The sequence below is a fragment of the Ptychodera flava genome, chromosome 9 (genome assembly GCF_041260155.1).
Source record: "Ptychodera flava strain L36383 chromosome 9, AS_Pfla_20210202, whole genome shotgun sequence".
Lineage (NCBI taxonomy): Eukaryota > Metazoa > Hemichordata > Enteropneusta > Ptychoderidae > Ptychodera > Ptychodera flava.
The window spans coordinates 21905655-21924596 of NC_091936.1; the positions used below are offsets into that span (position 1 = coordinate 21905655).

At 38.2% G+C, this 18942-nt stretch overlaps 2 protein-coding genes across 2 annotated transcripts; both read left to right on the forward strand.

The window, feature by feature from the left end:
• The first annotated feature begins 1993 nt into the window (after nt 1-1993).
• LOC139141223 (uncharacterized) lies at nt 1994-3256 on the forward strand. The gene has a single exon (XM_070710848.1). The coding sequence runs from the start codon at nt 1994-1996 to the stop codon at nt 3254-3256; it is 1263 nt and encodes a 420-aa protein (XP_070566949.1).
• On the forward strand, nt 2020-18886 carry LOC139140342 (ubiquitin thioesterase otulin-like). Its single transcript, XM_070709506.1, has 7 exons — nt 2020-3840; nt 7444-7580; nt 8648-8800; nt 11479-11604; nt 11983-12150; nt 12396-12503; nt 13318-18886. Exons 1-7 carry the CDS (start codon nt 3384-3386, stop codon nt 13489-13491), a joined length of 1323 nt encoding a protein of 440 aa, XP_070565607.1. The 5' UTR covers nt 2020-3383; the 3' UTR covers nt 13492-18886.
• The last annotated feature ends 56 nt before the right edge of the window (nt 18887-18942 follow it).

Here is an 18942-nt window from a genome sequence, read left to right on the forward strand (position 1 = left end):
AAGATCCATCAGTAATAGTTTTTCCCCTGGCTCGATGGTTTCTGTCTAAAACGGCTGGTCCTGAAAGTGAGAGCGTGGAAACCATATCAGCCTACCTACTGTACGGAAATGTGATAGTTTAGAGTGTACATTGTCAAGTATTTGGGGATAGAATAAACGTACATCGGTGTTCCCAAAGTTGTAACTCATGATTTTCCAGTAACTCTCTTTCAAACAACTATTACAACACGTGTCCGAAACTTGGATGACGTTATCTGGTTTGACCCATTGTATTTACATAAATTATGGTAATCTTTTCCAAGCGGAAGCAAAAAACCTTGAGGAAATGGACCAATGGGGGCGCACTAATGATCAACATGGCGGATGTGTCGAAAGGTAAGTGGCGGACAGTTGGGTTGAGCTGACGGTTTTACAGTTTAAAATTAACGCCGAAAGTATTCCAGTTTTTATACGGGGAACAGCCGCTTATCATATCAAATTACACACTTAGTCACCGCCAACCAACTTAACCAGGGTGAATCAGCGCAACGATCGTGCGTCGGCGGCGATGAGCGCTTGCTACACACTCATCAGTGTCGTTGTCCTCTATAACAATCATGGTCCCGTGATAAAATGAACCGTAGGCGGCCGGGGAGTCCCCCTGGCCTTTCTCGCTGGGGTATTCTAAGTGAAATCATAACTAAAATAGATAAAAAACTTGTCGTGTTGGAGATCACCGAGAATATTTCAAGTTTGTATATATACACGTTTACAAATTGGTCGCAATTTTAGAAGAAATGCTTCACGCTTGAGCTCATTGGTATCACGGAAGCCCCAGACTACAGCGTGTTGCCAACTGTGAACTGAAACGAACCAGTATTCAGATCGTCTTTTTGTTGGACCCTGTACAAAGTGTCTGATAGATTTAATTATTGATCGTACTTCGGAACATGCACCTCAGAGATACAGGTCCGAGAATGAACGGGTACGGTAACTTAATAAGTCAAACGGCAAATGCCGCAGTTGTAGAACACAAGTCGCCGTTGTTAAACTTTCTCATCTCATATCACCCAGTGGGTCCCTCCCGCTTCTTATTTGTCGTGATTGAAGGTGCCATATGTGGTTTCATTGTTACGGTTAGTAGTAGTGACATGACCAAATAGGATAGTGCTGAGTTCACATGCCCGTCTATCATGTATTGCCACAGATTATTTCAGAAACCACTATAATATATGAAGGACAGCAGATAATGTGCAAGCATAACGTTCCACTTGTACAGCTGTGTCATGTACTATAGTGGTAGTACACAGTATGCTTCCCCATACTTTTACTCATCCCCGCAAAAAAAACCCAAAAAAACTTTAATAGTTAACAGTAGTTTTAAACTAGGGAACTTCACCTGCGCAATAACGCCAATACCCTGCAAATACTTTGTTTAACCATGGATGTAAAAACTAGATTTACATCCATGTTTAACAGTCACATTTCTCGAAGAAACTTTGAAGAAATCAGAGAAATCTCCTTTTTGTCAAGATTTCCTGCTTCTTTCTCACAATATCACAATGACAGACCTTTTCTGTTAGATGCTGCAGCATTGTAGGGTTAGGGTAACTTTGTTTATATTCAGAATATTCATGAGGCAAGTGTGGGCAGTTAGCACTCCACACATTTGTGACTTCATTATGTCATCAGTGAAAGCTTTTACATATTTCATTCGGTGACATTTCCGATGAAGGCCCTTCGTGGAATTCAAGGAATTTTATTTTATATTGACTGTAGGATTTGTTGACACATATCAGTAGCTTAAATTGTTGTTGTTCAGATAACCATGAAAGTAGGTCACAGCCTGTTATTATACAGTAAGAATTTAGTTTTTGCATTCAGACGTTCACCACTGTCATTTTCACGCTTTTAATTTGTGCATGCAGATTTCTATTGTCACCGTTTTCTTCTCATTGAAGTCTCCAGCCAAACATACTGCCTGCTAAGATTACCATTATCACGTTTCATTGTCATGTTATATTTCTTCTTCTCCACCAGTCAAACACACTGCTTGCTGAGATGGACACCTTCTATACTTAGGCAGTACCTCAACACTTGTCCCCTGTGTGTCCAGCTGGTACTTCAGACTTCAGCAGCTCAAGCGGCGCTCGCAGCAGAGATGGGTCTGTCACAGAGCAATCAGAACAAACCCGGTGAGAAGTCACAAGTTGAAGAGAGCACCTCCAGTCATCTGGACGATTCCATCGTCAGTGAGCGGAGTACCGAGAATATACACGGCAAGTCCCCTAAGAACAGGGTCAAGGGGAAAAAAAGTAATAAGAAACGCAAAGGATCGGACGATTCAGAGAGGCACGGGTTGTCACCTGATTCTACATTCAATTTGTTAGACACCCAACCATCCACACCAAAGTCCATTTTGGCAGGCTCCAGGAGAGAGAGCATGACAAGTACTTTCAGCAGTGTGAGCCAGCATATTGAAGAAGAGGAGGAGGTGGTCCACATTGAGGATTACAACAACTCCCCGAAAAAGTACCGCACCTGGAGACGAGCGGCAAAGCCGAAGCAGGAGACGGCACAGCCCGTTGCCAAGCCAGTAGCTGCTGCCAATGGCACAGCATCTCAGGAGGAGGGTTTTGAAATGGTTTCGAACGAGCCGGAGAGTTTCGTCATGGTGACTACCGCACTAGAAAAATTTGATACGGATCAAAAAATAGATGACATTCCGACTATACAGAATGACACTGCGGCACAGTCACAAGCGAAGCCAGCCACAGCCAATCCAAAAATTGTGATAAACTCACACACTGAGCGCACTAGAGAAGCAAAATATGCCTTTTTTAACGCAACTGCAACTCATCCCAACCCTAATGAACCGGCAAATGCTTCAGATCAGGGAGTGCCAAGCGCAGAGCATGTCCAAATATCAATAAATAAGCAAATTCAAATGAGAGAAGAAGAGGCAGCAAAAAAGAATCAGAACACGTACACTGAAACTGATCTTGACAAGTGCCCAGTTATGTTTAGTGGGCAGGTTTGCAAGGGAAATCCAATGGAAAGGTCAAACAACCCACATCCAAACAAGAATAATCCAAAGCCTCCAACAGATATGAAAACAAAGAAAGGGGGGATTCCCCGGAAGGGTATCAAGGACAGAGCGGATTTTGAGTCATCAAACGTTGGAAAAGCACAGGCTTCCTCGACTTATCCTCAGATGTTCACTCGAACAGACCAGACGCCATGGTGGAGAAGCTGCAGAGAAGTGTGTCCAACGTGAGCTCCAAACCGCGTGGGATGACGGTGCCGATCACAGCTGGCAGACCAAGAGGCTGCCGGACACAACGCCGAACACCAAGGCTAGGAACAAGACTGCCTCGCTGTATGGGACATTGCCGAGAAACCAGATGCCTACTGAGAGGAGATTGCTGGCTAGGGGAGGCGTCATGCAAACCAACCTGGATGAATTTGAGTACTCAAAGAGTGTGGAGGCACTTAATGAAGTAGAGTCTCCTGATGAAACTGTCACCACAAAGGCGCCTGTTTCTTCTAGGAAAGCCCTGTTCAGTCAGGCAGAGATCGTGATGGGACCCTCACTACACCAATCAGTTTTACACAGCGAAGTTGTCACAGATGATGCTGTGGAAATCACTGTAGAAGAATTTGACGCTGCAAGCGCTGCCTCTTCAAGTTCAAGGACATTTGATACTGCACCCAAAACCAACCGTGCCACAGCGGGGAATCCTTCACTGAACCTCCCTTCAAGTGACCTGGTCACTGACTCATCGTTGGATCTCAATGACCCCGATCTGGATATATACAGCGCGGATGCCAAAACTCCAGAAGAAGAGAAACGCCTAAAAGGTATAGTGCATAACAAACTTCCACTTTTCATTCTGATGGCAGTTTTGATTAAAAAGTCCCCAAATTTGCGTAACAAAAGAGATGCCGAAAAGGTCAAGACGTGGGAACACACACATGCCTTATGATGATATGTGTAGGCCATTCTGTAACAACTGGTGACACATATAGGAAGAACTTACAATGTGTGTGGGTGTATGAAATGTGCACATGTGAATCACTTCGACATAGGTCTGTGGACTCAATTGTGTCACGTTTATTGAGATACTGTCAAATACTTGCAGTGTTTCTAATGTTTTGAACTGTATGGAAAACGTAATGTTTATAGACTGATTATGTAAATAATGTGCGAAAAATTTCCAAATCACAGTCTTTTTAATGTATTAATTGTGCGGATGATACTGTGTAGACACATAAAAGACAATCATCCTTGCAAACTGCTTAAGTATCATAATCAACTTTTGCATTTTTTGTACAAATCCGTAAACTTTGAATAGGATCGTGTTCTTCATAGGCACTCTCAAGTCTGACACTGGGTGCATGCACATACACACACTTTTCTGTGAAGTGGTAAATTGTGTCATGGAAGTTTCAATAATGAATTGGATCAGTTTCTGGTTCGAATCAGAAATGCCAGGCTTCTGTTTTCAGTTTCAGCAGGGGGTTTCTGTGAGGGCAGAACAATATCCAGACATTAAACTCCCTGGAATGTAGAAATAAGCTGAGGGTTGAGGTCAAAATTTGGTTGGGGGCATTGAAATTGAGAGTTGTCAGCATCAAGGTTGTGTCTAAAACAAATGATATGTATGACCTGGTGCAGCCTACATGTAACATGTAACAAATTCCTTCCAAAAATAATGAAGAAATTGAATGTATATATATTTTTGTCGGGGAACCACAAAGGATATTTTTAACAAAAAAATTTACTTTCAGAAAGTAGCCAGTACACCATTGTTTTCCATGAATAATACTGATTATATTCTCAGCTTTAATATATCAGATAAAAATTTCCAAATGCAAATTCTGAACCCTGGTCCATCCAACCAGTAACGACAGATGTTGTAGTGATATTTTTATAATCTCTCCATGTAATGTTTATCAAAAAAAGAGACAATCCTGGCCACGTAATGGAGAGCATTTGTAATTATCAAAGAATGGTGTTTGATCACATAGCGTTGGTGTTGAAGGAAAATACCAGACTTTATTGTAGCCATAAATGTACTACAGAGTCATATCATTCAGTTTCTAGAAAATTGCCGATAGTGAGATCAAATAATTACATGTATTCCTTTGACATTACTCAGTCGGAGATACACAATGATGATACAATGTCTGGTATCTAGCAGTAGTATATTAATGAGCTAGCTGCTGCTTTGGAATTACGTATCACTACCCTACTATGTAAAGTACATGCACAGTACAGTGAATATATACTGTACTTTATGTTCATCATTGACATTATTTTATTACATGAATGGAAATGCTCATCACTGACTCTTTGCAATTGAATATTTCATGTTTACATCGAATATACACCATGACATTTTTTGTTGTTTTTGTTGTTATAACACTTGAACTTGTTTAATGAGAAAATTCAGATTGAAAATATTTGATAGAGAACATAATGTAGATTGCTGAACGAGACCCATTTATTTGAAGGCTGTTACCCATATGCAACATGGTGTGATTTGTACGTCCCAGAGTTCAAGTCTCATTTTAGCTTGGTTCATACATGTACAGCTCGTGCAATCCACCCACACACAGTAGTAGTCAAAATTCCACTGTTTCCAAATGCCGCAAACTTCTGGAAAGTTGGCTGTTTGCATTTGGTGTTCAGGAATTCAAATGCATGTAAACCAGGAAAGGCACCTGTAGTGTTGCAAATCCAGGCCGATTCTAATTTTCCTGATATTTTATTATAGTTCACAATTATCATTTTACCTGCGTGTAGTATAAATGCTGTGATTTGTGTACACGTTTATGGTATACACAAATCATTATATCATTCAACGTGACCAGGACTTACTGTTGCATCCCACGGCCAGTCTCATGTATGTGTGAGTCATTCTGTAAACTCTTTAACAGTTCTATTTTTAGTGCCTGGTAGATTACCAGCAGCTATTACAGAATGGTATCATGTGAATATTGACAGACCATTAAAACTACCACATCTCGCATCTGCATTTTAAAATGCGTTGACATGAATATTATTCGTAGTTACTGTACATAGACACAAGTCGTAATATCTAGGGTATAACTGTAGATGTTGAGGAGTCAAGTTGTTTGTTCAGAGTTTTTATCATGCAGACATCGATTTGCAACAGAGTTTAAATTTAGCTGCATATGTGGGTGTCTGACGATGTTGGCATGTGGTTTGCTTTTTAATCATGATGCATTATATAGCATCATCTGTTGACAAGTATTTTGAGACCTGGCAACAGCAAGTACATGTATGCTACACGGCAGTGCATAATTATGGTGGCAGCAATCCAAGTTTTGGTCTTTTGAGAAGTTCCAACTTAGTTGAACTGATCCAATAATCAAGAAAAACAACATCCTTGTCTGTATGACCATCAGAGGATTGGCATGTGTACAATCATACCAAATTAACATAACCCTTTGAGTGCTGTAGTTTTTCCACCAAAATTTTACTTATTTTTAGTGCAACATTTTACCAATTTTTATCAATCTTTCTGTAATTCTTTTGATAGTTTTGGACCAAATGGACATTGCATTTCATTGGCTACATTTTTTAACAAAATTTTGGCAAAAAGCTGAAAAAATTGATTGGTGTATGATTTATAAATGCCACAAAACTTGACTCTTTGGTGCTCAAAGGGTCAAACGCGATAAGGTTGCTCTCAAGACCAGAGTTCAGATTATAATGCCACTTTCTGCTTCACTGTCAGATTTTAATTGTAGACTTTGATCTTTCAAACGTTCAGTAGGGTTTGGGAGTGTTGCAGTTCTAGTCATTCTTTTAACCGTTTTGAAAAACTTCAAATTTACATGCCTGACACAGTTCATATCTATTAAACAGCAAAAGCAAAAGGGAGAATTATTTTTTGCAGTACTTTCCGTAAATTAAAAAATAATTTAGCCAGTTTCAATACCAGTCTTTTTTTTAAGTAATTACGTACCTATGACAATTGAATTCTAAATCACCACACCTTATGGTTGGCCTCGCCGTATGCCGTAAAGGCCTTGTTGCTTTGTCTGTGTTAATTGACACTTAATACATAGAATCCTTAATTTATTTTCAATAAAAGTCACTCAGCATGATACAGATGTACACAGGTATGGCACATACCAGTATTCATCAACAATTCTGACTTCACAGGGTAATGCATACATTTAAAATTGTTATTCGTACCAATTTGTATTTTGTTTATCATCGTACACTGGCATACCATCCGGGATGGCGCATCCGGTTAAATATTTATTTCTGTTTCACTGTTTATTAACGCGGGGACAAAGTTCCATAAAGACCATCTGTAAACATGTCATTAAAATGAAATTTTCCAAACTGGGAATAATATGTCATAGAAAATAAAAAGATAACTACAGTCTCATAACACCCCCGTTTATTTTTTTTCCTAACTGCAGATATATCAGCTGGTATCCGTATGAAGAGAAGCCCCGTCAAACCAAAAATAGTCAGCATCGGCGAGAAGAGACCCATCCGTGGATATGGAGAGAGAGAGTGGAAAGGCAATACAGTAAATGCCAGGGCTATGAGAATGGTAGGTTTGGAAATTGGATTCACAGAAATGTGAGAAATAAAATATTCGTTGTGTGAGGTCATCTGCTGTCCTTAAGTGGAGCAATAGTACATGCTAGGTGACAAAGGAGAGAATGTTTGACCTTGTTTCAAAGTTACCACGAATGTCAACTTTTGTCACTTCTGAAACTTTTAACCTCCCACTGAGTGGTGAAAGTCTCTTTATAAACTTTCTTTTACAAGAACTCAAACAGTAAATCAATGTCTCTGTTTGGATTAAACAAACTCAAGTCTTTATCAAAGCGTTAAGTAGGTCAACTGCCGGGACCACTCAAAAGCACTGCCATTGGACAGATAAATAGCATTGGCCAGGTTAACAATCACACAGGGACAATTATGAACACCCACAGCAGTCATCAGTGACAATTTGGACAGTGTTTTGGATACTATGACCTTTTCAAAGGTCGTAGTTCAAGAGGGATGTCACTATGTTACTTCTTAGGAAAAGTGTCACTTATTCCGTACATCTTTTGGGGAACAAGTGTTCATAATTGTAAACCAAGGCCTTTATGGTACTGTCTGGAGGAATTTGTTAAAAAGATACTGACATTTAAAAAAATTTTATAAAGGAAAAAACATCGTAATTATTCCCTTTTTGCCAGAGACTGACCATTCACTATTACCATACATGTACTTGTTTTCATTGAAAGAGAGCTTGGTGACCTATAGATGAAACTGTCTTTTTTCCAAGTTTCATTTCATGTAATAAGTCTTTGCCACGACTGGACTCCAAATTTAATAGCTACTTTAAAAAAAACATTTTCTTTCACAAAAGTTGAATTGAATAATTGAAAAAAAGGATTCAGGGTGCTTCATCATGCTTCAGTATAGTAAGTAATCAACCAGAGATTGTCATTATCAATGGTTGTGTGTTAAAATCCCTAACTCTTAAGTCCAATTCATTAGTCTGACTAATATGATTGTGGTTCCACTGTAACGGTAGATTACCTGTGCACAGGGAAAGCACATTGACAAGGAATTACTCAGGTACACATCCCTCGTAACTTGACGATATTCTTTTGATTTCAGGGGTATGCAGAAATTCCCTCGTTATTGAATTGCAATAATCTGCGCAGTATCCGTGGCGACAACTACTGTGCCATCCGGGCCGCATTGTACCAATCCCTGGTCAACAATTTCATCAATGTCAGACTCGGACAGGATCTGCAAAACATTACACAGGTGTGATATTGCAAGACATTTCTTTTTCTCAATCTGTTTTGAATATTCTGTGTTTCAGTCTTTGATACAGAATTATTGACTTATGCACTAGTACATTATATTTTCTGAAGTACTCTTTAAAATTTCCACAAAAATTTTAGATAAAATTTGATCATGATGCCAGATTGAGAAATTCCAAAACCACATGGATGGTGAAAAGTTTTCATACACTCTTATAAATTCAAATATATCTTGTGTTCATATTCATCCACTTTGAATTTACATGTATATCGTAGCCTTAGCTAGAGTTTTGTTTCCAACTGCCTTTTGACCTCCCAAACAACATCCCCCATCACTGCTACTAAAAACAACCTTGAAGGACAAATCACAGGACAGTTAATATTTTCATCTCAGATCATTGACACAAATCTTCAATTTTTGATCACTTTCTGCCAAATATCTTTGTCCTATTTTCTGAAAAATCTTTCCCTTCTATACCACATGTATTTCTCACCATTGAGTTAAAAAATGTCAAAACAATTTCTAGCAACAGTTTATGTCGTCCTGTTATTTTGACACAATACTGCGGTCCGTTTGTACACATTCTGATGTGAGCATTATTATGTAACTTGCAACAAGTGTCTCTTGGCCTTGAGCACTGACGTAGAGGTAAAATTTACCATGTACACCGACTGATCCAGAAGTTAGATTGTTTGTTTGACATTCAAGCATCCAGTACTTCCTTTAGTTCTGGCCACAGTAACTCAGCAACTTTCTCACTATTTGGAATTATTTTCCCAAAGGTAATAAAAGTCCGCTTTTCTTGTAATGCCCCATCCACATGTGTAATTGATGTTGTTTTTATGTGCAGGCAGTGTTGTACACCTACACTGTAAACATGTAAGTGAGGTGTGGTAATAATTAGATTCCAGTGGTAGATGCAATGACTTTCGTCCCTACAGTGTAACAGTGACATCAAAAATCTTAAATTTAGCATCGGCATCAGGGATGTAGAAAATTTTGGTTACAGGTGGCAAAAAATAAAAGTACAGGCATTTACAAGTAGTGTATGTGCACATAAAATTTGTGAAAAATGTCCTATTTTTTTTACTAAATCTAAATTTTCACAGCCGGCAAATTTTACCTGACAGCCGGTTGTTTTTGCTGGCTGCCGGCTATTTTGTACATCTCTGGGTATGGATTCTCCACTCACTGAAGTTAATGGCATCCATGGTCCGTACAAATCAAGTTTCTGAATATACCAGTAAACTCCATTGTGTAATTCATCCAAAACAGCTTTCAAGCTAGGAGAATGCTCCATTATGGTGAAATAGCCTAATTTCGTAATTTCTCACTGAAATTATACCAATGTGATACTTAGATTTCTGAGATGTACATCCTATATGTAGTAACACTGTATATACCAGGTCAATATGCTCCTGGAAATCCTTGAATTTTAAAGCCTCCTGGAAAAGTCTTGGAAAATGAAATTGAGACCTGGAAAATCCTGGAAAACTGATTATCCAGCCAGAATTTTTAAAATTGACAAAGATGACCAGTCTTGATACCAAAAAAATGATATGAAAATGATACATTGTAAAAATGATAGCTGGAAAATGTTGCTGTAGACCTCAAAAAGTCCTTTAAAATTGGTGAAAAAGTCATTGAAATTCCAGGAATTTTAGGTAACTATGAGTGTGTGGACCCTGTATACTTCATATCTCCTTTAAAATGGTAGTTAATGATCAGAATGAAAAAATCATTTATATTTCTCCACTTACCGGTACTCCACGTTTTTTTGATTTCACTAGTTCAAGTGGCTAATCAAGATTACCAGTTTAAAAAAAACTTGTACAGACATTGTCATTTCATGTAGAACGCTCTCTTGAGCAAAAAAACGAAAGTTTTTTCATTGTTTTTTGGCAGCATTTCAAGAATATTGAGTTAAATCTCATGTACAGGTGTTTTCTACTTGTTTTCTGAGTAAAAAGTGCATTGCACAGTTAATGTTATCAGTAAATGAGTCATCAGTGACTTTGGTTTATTGATACCGGCATCTAGGTGGAAATTCCCCGACCACTGTGAGTCATCAACCAAAGTGTACACACAGTCTTGTGTACTGACAGAGAAGAGCCCTCAGTGAATTGAATTGAATTGAGTAAAATACTGTCTTTTTATTGTTTTTTTATTAATTTTAGCATTTTATGTGTACTCCTGTCAATTTAACTGTCGAATGTGTCTATTTGTAACACTTGTTGCCATACTGGATCTGTACCAGTACGAGCTCTGCTTAAGGGTACATGGTTACATGTTGTATATGTTTACACACACGATCTGAATTCTGAGTTCCCAGCATTTTTTATATCAAACTTGTTTGGATTAATGCAGGGCTCCCGGCTATTTTTTTTTGCATTACAGATTTCACCAAATCCATGCTTTCTTTTCACCAGACTTTCTCCAATACCTGTCTCACTTCAAGGTACTCTGTGACTCAACTCTGGTTTTCCCTGAAGTCTGGGTTTGGGTTTTTACCATTCACATCATGTGGTGACTCAAACTTCTAAAGAAATTCCAGTGAAAATCCTTTCATTGACCCTCTGTCATCACAATTAAACTCTCTGTACACACACTGAGGGGGAAAATCCAGACATCTGTTCTGCAATCTGTCATTGACATCGCTTTTGTTTTTACTTTTCCAGGTACCAGATTGGTTTATGAATAGTGGCTACGATTGGGTTCAGTCCTGGACGTTCGGACACCGTCTGCGCAAGTACACCCACCCGATAGAGAAAATGAAAGAGTGTTTGAGGGTGCTTCAGGACCAGGTAAAGCTGTCAAACGCAATCACTCTCTCGTGGCAGTTTTCTGTGACCTCTGTCATCAGATAGCAACAATTAATGGTTTACCGTTTAACAACACATAGATTTGTCAGCAAATATTCCCTAGATGTGTATACCCCCATGATAACATTGCTAAATATAGCTCATGAATGGATGTGTACCACAGGCTCTGGTTGAACCATGCTAAAAATAGAAAACCAGCCCAGTTGTCTGAAATACTGAGCCAGGATGTATGACAAATATAGTAATAAGTTTTTGTCATAGGATAAAAAAATTAGATGTCCTGCAGTGTTAGAATATGTATTTGCATATTTTGATGTGTGCAAAGCCCTGAGTGAAATACTCTTTTTCTACGAATGACAGATTGATCACATGCAATCTACGGACAGCGCTGAGGATAGAGAAAGGATGCTACTTGACATGTTCAATGGGGACAATTCGGAGGTAGACATCCAGCTCATGGAGGCTGTCAAGCTGTTGATGCTGTACAATGCAATCAGACTCCATGAGGACAACTCAACTGGCAAAGAGGTGAGACCGATATTTGTCTGGCCTGTGATGTAATGTACCAGAGAAATGTCGTGTTTGAGTGGCTAGCAGATACACCCTCCCACACATAAAATTGTGGAACAGTCTCGTTGTTTTCTCAAAGTTGGAATTGTCTATATACACAACCAACAGGTGAACTTCCAGTCGTGCTGAGATTTTCCTTCTGTAGCGAATGACAACGCTTGCCTTCATGCTCACAGAATTTTCCTTTTTGATCATTTCAACAGGTCCCAGTGTTTGTCTGGTTGATGTATGCCAGGGATACCTCAGAGACTCCGGAAAAACTGATGTTGAATCATTTCAACCTTGTTGGAGACTCAGGAGGGCTGGAACAGGTCAGTTAATAATCACTTGCACTGTCACTCCACTGTCATACAAGTGTTAAGGCTTGAATGGGGTACTTAATGACTTACTGAGTCTGATTGACCGTGCATGCTGAAAGAAATTAAATCCAACCAATTTTCACAGGGTAGCTCTTACATCAGTCATTTACTGTGACCATCATCCATTCCTGACATGTTTACAGAGCGTGTCTAATACCTTGGTTTGCAAATCTTACAGTTTAACATCATGAATTGATAAGTGGTGTAAAGGAAGAGACCCATAGCCAGCAATGTTAATCCTCACTTGTGCCTAATATTTACATGTTTCCACACAGTGTTGCACTCTGACATGTATTATTCATAAGATGAACATATTATACCTTTTTCTCCTAAGTTGTATTTATTTCTATGGTTTGTCTATGGAGCCTGTTAGAAATAGGATTACAAGATGAGCATTAGGTATATTGCACAAAATTAACTGTCATTCCAACACAGCTAGCAGGAAGCAAACGCACTTGTGCATAAATAAACACAATACTTATAACAGCTACATACCAACCTGTAGAGATGACCACAATATTATATACCCACCTGCATACAAGAACACATCGCAATATACCAATACCTGAGCATACTTGCTGAAACTCACACACAGCTAGAGCAGAAAGTAAATGTACTGTACGTATTTACATATATCAATTACTTTGATGTCGTATGAACAAGCAAGGTCTTTTATTGTGTGTTCTTGACTTCCAAGGACTCTAGAATATGATGAAATTTGTTTCTGACTATGTTTTTCTCATCCGTCCTCTTTCTCTCTTCGCAGGTGGAGATGTTCTTGCTAGGGTACACGCTGGGCGTGACGCTGAAAGTTGTCAGACCCTCCCAGTTCAAGAGGGAAGACTTCATCACTCACTACCCTGACGACCACATCGACGATTGGCCGAGTGTCACCATGATAGCAGAGGATGACAGACACTACAACATTGCCATGCAATGATGATGATGATGATGATGATGACGACGACGATGATGATGGGAACAAATACAGGAAACAACTGATGAGTCGTGAGACATCCTTAACGATGGATGCAGGACCCGGTTGATTTTCTGTTGTACATTCGGTTGCTGAGCTGTGTGTATCATTGTCGTTGCATATATGATTGATCCAGTCCCCCCCCCCCTTACAGACTCCACGATATGTAATATTCCATTGATTTCCTATTGTATGATAGGCTGAACCACTCGGATGCAGGGATATGAATACAAATTATTGAAGATTCCGCACAGAGCATTTTCTTAGAGACATCAAGAAATAGGCACATGCCGTGTCTGTATAATGTGTAAAATTGCCGAAATTGCAAATGCAGACTTATTAACCTGGTCGTATTTTTCATACCATAAGTCTGTCTGCGGATCCAATAACATAGCATTATATCAGTTTTGTCTTTTTTTACAACAAATAAAAAGCTCATCAGCAATATCAGCTGATGCGAAACAGCTACACAATTTCATGAGATCAAAATCTTTCCCAAAGTGTATAAAATTCCACATGAATGAAATGACATTTTTGTGAGGAATAAGTCCCCATGACTTTCCACACAGCCATTTGCAATATTAGCACACACTTTTACAGTGACACAAAGTTTGAGTGAGAGCCGTTCTGGAAGAAGAGAAATTGATGCTGCAAATACGATTCACATTATTTTCTTTGAATGTCTTCTCCATAGAGCATTATTTATATGTATACAATGCACAGCTTAGAATCGGTCAGCCAGGATGCTCAATATTATCTCGCATGTAAATTGTGCCTTAACTTTTTCTTCATGATTTAGAACAAGGGGAATGTAACCTTTTAAGTTTATTACGTTTAAAGTATGATTTGTGTTCACATAAGATATTATGACTGTGGTGAATCAGTGTTCTCATAAAATTTTAATTTTTATCCAAAAAAATTATCTTGTAATAACTCTGTAATATCTAATCACATGTAAACTTGTCTACAACTATGCATAGAGTTTCTTAGAGAGTAAGCACTGTAGGTGAGACTTCATAGCTTCCTGTGTACAAATATGGTTTATTGCCGTACATTAACTTTTTGAAACTTTTTCATGCTTGTAAATCAGCTAAATGAGCTAGAAATGTGTGGACTTGTCTGCCCGCCCAATTTACATGTATTTGCCTGCCACATTAATGCCAGTTCTATTTTTAAAAATGGTGCGTAGAAAATTGTGCAAATTTTCGAAAGTATTTGGTGTGTATGTAAGTGATTTTAGTACACAGTATGATTTGATAGATAGCACATTAAGTTTTGCAGCGCTTTCTTCGATGTTATGTGAAGTGTAAAAGTGTATGTATGCTGAAGAGATAGGGTGTATTTGCCAATTGAGCTTTACTCTGTAAGTTGTATTTTCAAATCTGAAATAAGTAAATTTTATATGAAGTGGAAAAATGATAAAAAAAATTTACAATATTTAAGTACTTTGTACTCCCTTATCCATCTGTGTCTACAGCTTGGTGTTCTGTCAGTTTTCAATGACCTTGTTGCAAATATTGATTTTTTTCCTCCCATGATGCAACTAACTCAGTAACGGTTGTTGCTATGGCAATGGCCATCCCCCATGTCCTTGAGAATAGGAGGATAGTCTGAGGCCAGAGACATTTCATCAATGTATTTGATACAAGTGTTTGTGAATGTTGAGATGCTATGACATCCTCCAATACTTTCCTTTATATAATAAATGCTCTTCAGTGCCAATTTTTAACAATACCGTAATAACTGAACCTGCCTTATTGTAAAATAATAAAATTTGTACAAGTAGTAACCGTCAACTCACAGTTATCTGTCTAACGAAAATGTATATGTTGGCATGGGGCCAAGAATATTTCATTGAAACATTTTCCTCCCATTAATAACAAGAATTAATAATAGAATCCATATTATGTTTGGATTTGTTCTGAAAGGAACAGGGATAATTTATTCAACAAAGAATTCTACCAAATGCAGGCAAATTTCAACCAGCGTGAACAAACCAAACACTGAATTTTTCCACTGCATCTTTGTACCAGCTCAACTGATGAGCTGACCTGCAGCTTGTGAGAAGAAATAATATTGTTAGTTTTATAGAAACAGACATAACAAAACTGTGAAACGGGTTCAGATTGGTCTGACAATGAATTCAAGAAATGGGCATAATTAACCCTTTCCACCAAAGTTGACTATTTGTTATCATATCACAGACATGTTGGCAATACAGCTGCAGGCAGCTCCCGACCGACTGACTCGTGCCACGATGAGTCAACAACTATATTTTGCAAAGTCGATAAGTTTTTAATCAAGGTCAGTTGGTATATACAAATTCCACCTTTTCGATGAACTTGTTTAATGATTATTTATTCTTTTTTTCCGACAACATGACAAATCAGATCATGTCTCTGCTCTCAATGTGGACCCTTTGAAAGCATCTGTAAGAAGCAACATGATTGGTTGGGTTGTTAGGACTAACATTCCCTTCAAACATTGATATTTCCAATGACATGAATAGAGAGCAAGGCTTAGGGAAAAGCGACAGTGCAGGGTTTGAAATCCTAATACTACAGGTTTTCTGTTTTATTAGGGAAGGCCATAAAAAGAGCGAGAGTGGTGTTCATTGCTTTACTGTATTGCAAAGAAGAGTCCCTCCGTATGTGCAAGTCTTGTGCAAATTTTATGTGTCAGTACTGCGTTAACACTTGAAATGCAAAGTTACAAAGTTTTGGTCATCTCAAACAAAGATGGATATGTTTACCAGTTAAGGGGACAGTAGCTTTGATAGTTTCTTGTGGTGCTTCCCAAAGCATGTTTAGATACAGTATTCAGCTTGTCAGCTCAACTTGTTCCAGTGTTATTGCAATGCAATGCTATTGTTGACAATTGAATTCTTGTCCGGAGTAGAATTCAGATGAACACAATAACAGTTAATTTTATGCATATACCATAGACACAGTGCTGAAAAGATAAATCGAAGATGTTTCAACATGTGTTTGGGAGTAGAACAAGAACTTGCGATTGACATACAAATTACAAATTATGAAAAAAAATTGTAAAAATTTACAGCTACTGGCCCTGTAAATCATCTACACATAAGCAATCTAAGGCACGGGTCAAATGTTAAGTCATGTGTTGAATTGAAAGTCCTTTTTCTCATTTTAATGTGCTCAAGTGCTGCCCCAATAATTTAAGAAATTGAGAATATTTTTTTTGAGAAAACGGAATGAACTCACGGCTAGATATTTCATTTATATTTAACTGCACATAACTGTGATATGTCATGTCAGTTACTCCTGGAACACTGGTACTGGTACATGTATTTGTGTTTTCATTTATTATGCAATGTTATATTCTTTATTGCTTGAATTCTCCCTAGCTTTTGTCTTGTGCTGAGGGGTCAGACTGCATGGTATTGCAATGCAATGCAATGCATTGTGGGTAAAAAGTCAACTTCTCACCGTAACAAGTTTGACATAGTGATCTCATAAATACTTGTAATGCAAATCCAATCCCTTATCATGGCAAAAAGTTCTGTTTGTCGTGAAACTAGCGAAACTCGTACATCTTTTCATCTTTTTAGGCGTTTCTGGTATGAATTTGTGTACAACCTAGCACTTTACGGTCACTTCTGTAATCTTATGTGTTTTTAACTGTAGAAATCTGCCATGTTGAAAATATGGTCGACCGCCTGTGACTTTTGTGACTCACTTAGGTGGCAAAATTATATTTAAGGTACTGAGAATTGTGGGAGGACAACTTCGTGATGGAAGTGTCCAAGCCAGTCATTTGCAGTGTATATCTCAGCCTTTGTTATCTATGTTGTTCATTTTGTTGATGTTTACCTTCTTTACCCGACTTTCAAAATAGTCAAAATTTGTGAGACATCATTTCAGAGCGTAAAAAGTTTCATGAGATCAGTCACGGAGATTTGTGTGACATAGTGAGTGTCGGTTCATAGTCAGAAAACTTGTCCATTATATGTTGTGTCAACTAGTTTTGCCAAGAATTCCTATGTTTACTACATATACTGTTCTTCCCCCTTTGATATCCTATATCTACACATCAAAAGTTATATATTGCCAGATGTGACAAACTACAGAGAAAATCTTGTGATCATAGCATTGTCTGCCTCATGTTATCAGTATCTGGTGTTTTTCAGTCCTAAATTAGATTTTATTTCTTCAATTATCAAGGGTAAACGAGATGGCTGGTTCTATAGGTTTAGTTGCCATCTTTTGAAATTATCCGTACAGTTCCTTTATTAAAATTCTTTGTTTGCCGACAGGGAAAGGGTAGTATTCACACTGCCAAAATGATTAAAACAGTATTTAAGGTGTTGCAAATCAAAAATATCGCTTTTCTGTAACCCTATCCGAGAAATACATTGGAAAATTAGTGTACGTATTTACATTGTTTTATTTTCTTTTTGGGGGGGAGAGTAGAGTGCATGAAAGATCCATTGCTCGAGGGCGCTGTCTAGGCTTCCCCTTAAGAGAAGGGGAGCGTCCTTGAGCCTCCTCAAGTGATGGATCTTTCATTCTAGAGGGAGGGTAGGTTCGAGGAAAATTTGAAAATGGCAAACAAAGGATTTTATTAAAGTTGCCACATGAGAAGATTTGTTTGTTGAAATTACACATCCTGTTTTGTGTACAAGTATTCTGTTGAGTGTGACACAAATTCTTGCTCTGTCTTTTTCAAATTCCATGAGATGAATGTGTAAGTCAATGAGTGTATTAATCCACCACTGTTTATGATCTTCAGGCAAAAAAGACCCTCTTACAAACTTAACCGTTTACTCGAGAGAAATCTCCCACAAATAGCTTGCGGACTGTGATAATGAGCACCATGTTATTCGTTTAAAACCAGAAACCAAACCCTGTCACCCACTGAACTTGTGGTAAAATCCTATTGTTTTCAGTGAATAGGCTGGACCTTCACACAGGGAGTGGGGATGGGAGGGATTGTGAACGGATTAAAATGGAATCTCGTGACGGAAATGTTGAGGTAACCTTCCACACATCCCGTCATCCACCGAGTACAGAATGTGATTTTAACCAATATATTTGTGTACAAACTTCTTTCAGAGAAAGAAAACTATTCAGCATTTTAATTCTTACAGAGAACTCCGTGTGTTTTTGACACAAAGTCAAACAATGGACATGTTAGTAACATTTTAGGTGCCATAATGTGAAAGAGGATACGAAATCAAGCATTATTCCCAAATGTATTTATGATTGTAACTTAATGCAGCATTTGCATGATTTGACTGTTGGGAGGGGTTTCAGACTAGTTTCAGTCAACGGACCATTTTGTAGAGACATTAGTTTCATAACAATAAAATATCGATATTAGTATTTAAAATTCATACCATTTGTTGTCTGTGATTATTTCACGTCCATCTGAGCTTTTCTGTCATCCACC